Source organism: Acanthopagrus latus, chromosome 17, assembly GCF_904848185.1.
Source record: "Acanthopagrus latus isolate v.2019 chromosome 17, fAcaLat1.1, whole genome shotgun sequence".
NCBI lineage: Eukaryota > Metazoa > Chordata > Actinopteri > Spariformes > Sparidae > Acanthopagrus > Acanthopagrus latus.
This window is the reverse complement of record NC_051055.1, coordinates 17,069,104-17,076,668: the sequence shown is the minus strand read 5'-3', so window position 1 is coordinate 17,076,668 and position 7,565 is coordinate 17,069,104. Positions and strand designations below refer to the sequence as shown.

Sequence of the window (7,565 nt, the reverse complement as noted above, 5' to 3'; positions counted from 1 at the left end):
TACCGTATGTATTTTTACTTCTGTATCTGCTGTGTGTTCTTCAAATGGACTGTGTATTTTGAGCACCCAAAAGCATGCCTAAAAGCTCGACCCCCCCTTTTTTTAACATTCACAAAATACTTATTCTTGAGTGATCGTCAGCTGATCTGCTGGCTCTCCTACCTGTTTATTCATGGTTGCAGGTGTGATGGGGGACTGCTCTCCTAAATCAATGGAGGTCCAGACCACTCGATCCTTCTTCACCCCCGAAATCTTGGCTGTCAGTTAGGGTCCAGTCCCAAATGCACACCCTGTGTCTCCCTCACATGCACACGAAATGGTCAGAAACAGGACGAGTTGTCTGGAAAACCCTTTTATACATGACAACTCCCCCTTCATAAACGCACATGTGCACAAACGCACACCTGCACGTTTAAACACGCACTTTAGCGCGACCAAGTACGTAAAAAGGTACCTCAGGTAGCAACAATGTCACCCCTAGCCAGGAAACGCACATACTTACAAATACACTAATAGGCTGATATCATGAGGTCTGCGTAGGTTAGTGTTTCTCTGATATCTCTTATCTCCCCTCAGCACGTTCCTTATCCAGATAAACTGATTGGCGTAAAAGAGCGGAGGAACAGTGAAGGTTAAAACAAACCAATGTCATTCCTTCAAGTCTGCCTGACATTGCAGTCTTCTATTGGCCTTCGAGTCATTCCGGAGGTCGACGTGGGATTGATTACCATGAAGGGAGAGAAGAACTCAAACAGAAGCAGTTCATTCCACAGCCCTGAGGCCAGACGGCCAGCACTGCCCTGCAGCAGAACGTCGAGCTGAATGAAGTGGGAGAAGACATGAGGGAGGAAATCGCCTGCGGCTAGAGTTCAACAGCAGTCACACCTCACGCCAATACCTGGCTCACTAGAAAAATTGGAACACGTAGCGTCAACCACAGAAGAGAGTTAATGCCGTCAGCTTGTCCACTGTGGTTGTTTTTCCTCATTTTTCAAACAGTGGCTGGTCATGTTATTACTCTGATGACCTCACATCCCCTCTGCCTTCACCCATCTCCTCCTCTGTCCACCACACACCACCATCGTACTGTATTTATACACTCCTGTCTGCAGGTGTGTGAGCCTCATTGTGTCGTTTGCTTGCGCTCCACCGACCCAACTCTCGAACAAAATAGAATTCATGCATTGCTACTCTCATTCTAGAGACTTGAGTAACACAAAAAAGGCATCATCCTCCAAACGTGAGAACTTGCACCAAGTCCCATAACACGATATGTCATATTGCATGTGATTACTGCCCATATAGTTTGAAATTATGAAGGATTTGTGTGCTGTAGTTCAAATTGCAAGGTAACATCTGTACATCATGGGACAGAAAAACCTTTCAGGGCTGTAGGATGTAACTGAGGATCACTGTTGTGATAAAAACACGACCTTCTGCAAAGAAGCATTGGATTATAGGAGGGTGGCTCAAGGAAAAGGCAGAGGAGAAAAACAGAGAAAGCAAAAGGAACTATGAATGTTGCAAAGCCGTATGACATTGGTCCCTTATCTGCTGCTCTATCTGCTGGGTCCACTGCCTCACACTGAAAGACGGAAACAGTCTTAAACAGAATTACGAAAATCTGTTCTAAAAGCATGTGTGAAACTAAGGGAGTTTTTGAGATCAACAAATCCTCCAGAAAGTGACAAGTATTTTAGCTTCTTCTAGACATGCCATCAGAACATCATTATGTTTTAACTAACCACTATTTAAAATCTTTTATACCCCATGCAATTCCTCACGGTAGCCTCAGTAGTGCTCAAATGATTTGTCTCAGCACCTTCTACTTTCCTCTGATCGTTAACAATGCTGAAAATGAGATTGTTTACAATTTAACATAGAAAAGAAAACACAATGAAATTCTGTTTGGTTAGGTTTGTTTGTGTAAAAGAATGCACTACTAGATTTTGAGTTTTTCTTATGGGGCTTTGGTATTACCAAATGAACTTTACATTGAACAAAATCCATGAATCACTTATGTTAATATCATTTATATTAAGAATAATAACCAAGATTTGTAATCAAGAATATCAAGAACACCTTTGTTCAGTGACATTAAAGCGCAGCACTATGCTGTGTTATGCTGCTGAGGGTCATTTTATCAGATATGCGTCAGCGGCCGTCTCTACCATGCTCCCTACATATCAAGAACCTCTGACAATACACAGTTACACTTGGAAAGGTTAAATACATTTGTGGATACAATCGCAGGTAGCGACTCCATTACAAAGTATGATTAATTAGTAATATTGCCTCTGACATATCCCACCAAAACACACAAATACAGCCAACTAATTTTGATACTACAGTTAGGGAACTTATAGTTTAACACAAGAACATTACTTCAACTCAAAGTAAAGTTAAGGAATTATTTTGGAACCCATAATATTGTGTTGTCCTGCGAAGAGAAGTGAGTATGAATGGGGTTGAGGTCACCCTGTCCCTACACTGTTCCTCAAGAGAGTCAATATTGTACTGTAGCCTAATGTTTACCGTCGAGTGACAGTGGCTTTGTATCCAAAGTATTGCTATCAGCTGGATTTTATCAGCTCCAGTGACACATTACATGGGAACTGGTGAGGAAGAAGAGAATATAAGGGGTGATGGGGTAACAAAAGAGTGAGAGACAGGGACAGATCGAGGGGCCAACATTTCTGAACACACACTACCTGCCCTCTGTAGGTGTTGGTTTACCCAAATGAGGTGTTTTATCTGGGTCAACAGCAGCACAGTTCACACAGAATTAAAACCAGAAAATAAATCTTACGAAAAGTCTTACAGAAATCCATCATTGAGCTGCATCATGGGAAATGTAGGATCCAGCTTTTCTGGAGCTAGACCCATAAAAGTCAGGTTAGCTCAGTATTTTCTCAGAAACACTGGGTCCCAAAGGTCACTTAAAGTGTACTCAGGTCATAAAGGATATCTTACTGCAAAACCTGGGTAACAAAAGGTATCTTGTCTGAGCAGGAATCCTCCAGTTTTTGTTGTTGTTTTTTTAACCATGAACCATGAACATGAAGTTTTCCAGCTAAATTATCACTCAGAATTGAAACCAGCTGTTGATTCTAAACTAATTTATTTCACTTCAGGTAGAACAGCAGTACCATCAGGGTGCATTACTCTTCACTAGTTTTACTTAGTAAACTGCCAAGTGAGTGTAATATCAAGACTTAACATATGTTTTAACTCAGCCTGATACCTACATATTAGTTCTGAAAGTTAACTGGGCTGACAGCAGTTGTCCATCGTGGTGGGATAAAGAATATCTTTCCTCAAAACGCTGACAGTTCAACTATTCATGTCATGTAGAATGTTAGCGATAAAATATTGCTTATTTTGAATTTATTAGTTTATTATTTTTTTCTGTTTAGTCATCAATTTACAAGTAAAACATTTAAAAATAAAATAAGCAATAATTTGACCTTTTCATAGATGAAGAATAGAAATCAGCAAAAATCTTTAAAACATTTTTCTTTGATGTCTTCATTGCTTGTTTTATATCGAATCAACTGTAGACCCATCTTATTTATTCATATATATTTTTAAGTTATGTTATGGCTTGAAATGTACTAAGAAATGTTGGAGAGAGACATTTTCTCTGTCACTTTAGTCGGAGTGCATTTCCAGCCAATTACAGCGGTATCCGCGGGTCACATGCCACATGCCCGTGACGTCACTGTCCTGCGACTCTCCCTGTCGGATCGCTCCATGTGAACGGCTTTCATTGAAGTTATCGTCAGTTACAGGTAAGTCGTGTTTTAAATATAATGTCCGACGGTGCTGTGACTCCTGTCTACACGGTGTCTCTGCAGATAGAGCCTGTGACAGCAGGTGGAGGGAGAAGCTGCCGGTCAGCGGCGTTTACAGCTCCTCTTCCTCTGTGCGACAAGGTCAGGATTTGATTCAACGTTACATGACAGTAGAAAAACCCGACTGTCTGGCTGCTGGCCCCGTCACTGTCACCTTTATATTACGACAGATGTCCTTTCAAAAGGTAGATGTATCTGATGTCACCCTAGCTACATTATTGTCATTGTGTATTGCTGCCTGCGTCAAGGGTTACACAATCGCTCCCCAGTAACGTTAGGTAACGTTACGCCACCTAGAGATCTACACCTGTCACAAATGGCTGATCAGATGTGAGATTGAACATTTGGTCGATGGTGAATGTGTGACAGAATGAAAATGTTGCTAAATTGAATTAAGCTCATTTGTTGAGATGTTTCCTCATCCTGTCTTCAACTTTCCCTCAGGTTGGATGCGGGATGGTGCCACCAGCTGAATCGTGAGCAACTCATCTGTCCTGTCCTACTTGCGGCCTCCGTCTTGTTTCTCTAAGTCAACATGGCCAGCCGTCTCCTGGGCAGATACGCCCGTCTGCTCTGCAGGGCCTCCTCTCAGGCTCCGGCTGCTGTTGCTGCTGCCCGCCTGCCTCCGACCGTGGCTGGGCCTGCAGGGGTGCAGAGGCCTCAGGGATGGCCGTGGATCACCGAGAGGTTAATGTGTGAGGGAGGGACAGTTGCCGTTGAGGAGATGTATTCCCCCACGCCTGCACGCACCCAGCTGGATGAGTTGTTTGAAAAGGCAGTGGTGCCAGAGGACATACTGCAGGCCTGGATACAGCACAGAGGGAATGGTAATCAAGCAGCTGACGGGCTGGTTAAGTTGATTTTGATACTGAAGACGAAAGGCGAGTTTAAGGGGCAACAATCTGAAGTGATTAAGGATTCAAGACTGATGGATATGAAGGCTACGATATATCGGGAGGTAAGAGAACCAGACACAGACATGGACTGGCACTGACATCGAACCCTCGTGCTCAAGTATAATCACCCATTTTTTTCCCTCTGTGCATTTTTCTTCCAGGTGACGTTGGTGTGGAACAGCAGTCTAGTGTCCGTCTTGCGAGCTCTCTCATTTATGGGCGTACCCCCCACCGACGCAGTACTCACCTCTGTCCAGAATGAGGTCCTGTGGCGAGTCCGCAGGCTGACTTGCAAGCAGCTGGGCCAGCTGGTGGACTGGGGCGCAGGCAGTGATAGACAACAGGATGTGGTGATCGTGAACGCAGCACTGAAACAGCTGGAGCTGCGCTGGACTGAAATCGCTGACTCTAAAACTGTCAGTACGCTGATATCCAAAGGACAGTCCATGTCGCCTACCTTGAGGAGCAGACTCGAAGACAAGGTAAACGAGTTCAAAACATCCATCGCCAGATAAACATGTTGCCTCAACGTGTCTGTACATGGTGCTTTTTTTTTTTTAACTCAAGGCCATGTGATCGTGTAAAGGACAATTCCCTTTTGTGTTTCATAGTATAAAATGCAAGCATGTAAGTAAAAAAAAAACATTGTAAATCCCAAACCATAATGTTCCAACTGTGTTTATTTCAGGCTCTGGAGCTCGTGGAGGGGTTTACAGCAGAGGACATCCGCAAGGTGTGTTCATCTTTGGCAGCTCAGAGCCGCCGGTCCATCCCGCTGCTCAGAGCTTTGTCCTACTACCTTCTCCAGAGGCCGTCATCGGAGCTCAGCACCCCTCTGATAATGGACGTGGCTTTTGCATACGGTAAAAACAGCAACATAAAAAGCAAATGAATATAGTGTATAAACGTGTCCTTAGTGCCCCATGTGTCATTTTGTTTTTGCCCTCTTGACCTGATGTATACATGTCTGAAGTGTTGGCTGTAAAATGCAACTTAGCAGATCTTTTATATTTTGAAGGTGGTTCAATTGTCAGAAAAGAGAAAAAAGACGCAGTGAAAAAAGTTAAAGATAGATTTCATGCTGGCATTTATCGAAAACCAAAATTGATTTGGCCACGACGGTTGTGAAGGGAGAATCTGATACAGTGACAGCCCGAATCACAATGATAAAATTTAGCGACTGTTGCATTTATGTATAAAAACTCAATAATAATGTGAAAGAAGGTCAAAGGAACAGATTCAAGAGTAGAGGTTTACATTGGGCCTCCTTTTTTAACCTCAGTGTTTCACTATCTGTTTTAGATTAGTGGCAAAGATTTTCATGGGTAAAATACTTCATTTCAGATTGGTGCTCAGTGTGCTCCGTGACATTCTGTATAACGCTAACAGGAACAACTTTTGTCTTTGCCCCTCTTTATAGGGAGGCTGAATTTTTCCCACTCACAGGTATTCCAGCGAATGGCCTCAGAGCTGTTACCCAGAATTCCTGAGCTCCACCCCGCCGACGTCACGCGCTTTGCCAAATCCCTGGGCTTCCTCAAGTGGCTCCACATGCCCCTGTTCCAGGCCTTTGCTGAAGTTAGTCACACGCCTAAGACTAACTCTAACCCTGTTAATTTGAAGTAAATCTTTTTTTCTAATTATTTTCCTGACTCTTTGTTATACTCTCTTTGTGTACATTTTTTTCACCAGCACTACACAGCTAACAGCCAGAACTACAGCGTTCCTCAGCTCTGCAATCTGCTCATGACTTTTGCCAGAGTGAACTTCCAGCCCAGCAAGAGAGACAGTTTCTTTGGCAAGGTACGAAAGATATGGCGAGCTCTCTGTTGATTTTGCATGGTTACATCCACTTCCCATCCTTAAATATATCTTCCACGTGTGGCGCTTTGTGTGAAGGTGCTGGAGGAGTCTCTCTCAGGCCTGGAGCCCTTCTTGCAGATGGACGTGGTTTGGTCTCTGTGTGTGCTGCAGCAGGCGAGGCCGCAATACCTCATCCCCATCACTCAGCAGAGTCACATTTCCAAGCTGTCGGGTAAGACACACAGCTGCGGGTGTTCGGTCTATTTCTGTATTGTCCCTTTTTTTTTTCTCTTTTGATGAATGAGGAATTTATAAATATACAGGTGCGCATTATAAGTAAAGTTGAGCTAACACATGTTGCTGCATACATCACTGTCAGCCGCGAAGCACCTGCTCCTCTAAACTAGGAGAGGCACCTGGTTATGTTCCTCCTCAAGGAGCCCGCTGTAACTTTTCCTGGGACAGAAACAAAAGAGCACAGCGGCCGCACACTTAATCAAGGTATAAAGGTTATCAGCTATGACTACGAATTTGAGGAGAGAAATCAAAGTATTTAAAGTTCTTGAAAATAGACATGAGTCAATAGCAGTGGTTGAAATACAATATTTTGTGCAAGGACAGAAATTGAGGTTCTTTTTGACACAATTCTTATTTAACCTTGCTAAAATGGCTATGATGTGCTGCAGTTTTCTGCCATCACTGTAACACAGCACAATTGAGAAGTGTTCACGCATTCAGGCACTAATTTTTGTCTCTAAGCTTTTCTAAAGCAGTGGTTCTCAGTTCTTTTGGATGAGCACCCCCCCTTACCGAAGGGCAAATACGAAGGGCAGATTGTCTTCACTTAGTACTGATTATTCATTTGTTTAGAAGAATGATTGTTATTATGGTTATTACTCTTGCTATGAATCATATGATTTATTTAATAAATTATGTTTTTTATTACTTATATTCTTATTATGTTGGTGTTACTTTGTGTCATGTCATTAGAAAGCATTAAGAGGCATGTGAT

At 43.0% G+C, this 7,565-nt stretch overlaps 1 protein-coding gene across 3 annotated transcripts in view; it reads left to right on the top strand.

Annotated features, from left to right (window-relative positions):
• The first annotated feature begins 3,655 nt into the window (after window positions 1-3,655).
• Window positions 3,656-7,565, top strand: part of tbrg4 (transforming growth factor beta regulator 4) — a 7,209-nt gene continuing 3,299 nt past the window's right edge. Inside the window, exons 1-7 of one of the 3 annotated variants that reach the window (XM_037073528.1) lie at window positions 3,656-3,791; window positions 4,299-4,812; window positions 4,912-5,232; window positions 5,439-5,613; window positions 6,171-6,328; window positions 6,443-6,553; window positions 6,650-6,785. In XM_037073528.1, coding sequence (XP_036929423.1) covers window positions 4,390-4,812; window positions 4,912-5,232; window positions 5,439-5,613; window positions 6,171-6,328; window positions 6,443-6,553; window positions 6,650-6,785 — 1,324 coding nt within the window. In that variant the 5' untranslated portion in view covers window positions 3,656-3,791; window positions 4,299-4,389. Of the gene's footprint in view, window positions 3,792-3,825; window positions 4,040-4,298; window positions 4,813-4,911; window positions 5,233-5,438; window positions 5,614-6,170; window positions 6,329-6,442; window positions 6,554-6,649; window positions 6,786-7,565 lie in introns of those variants that run through there. The other 2 variants (XM_037073527.1, XM_037073526.1) reach the window with 2 other exon arrangements.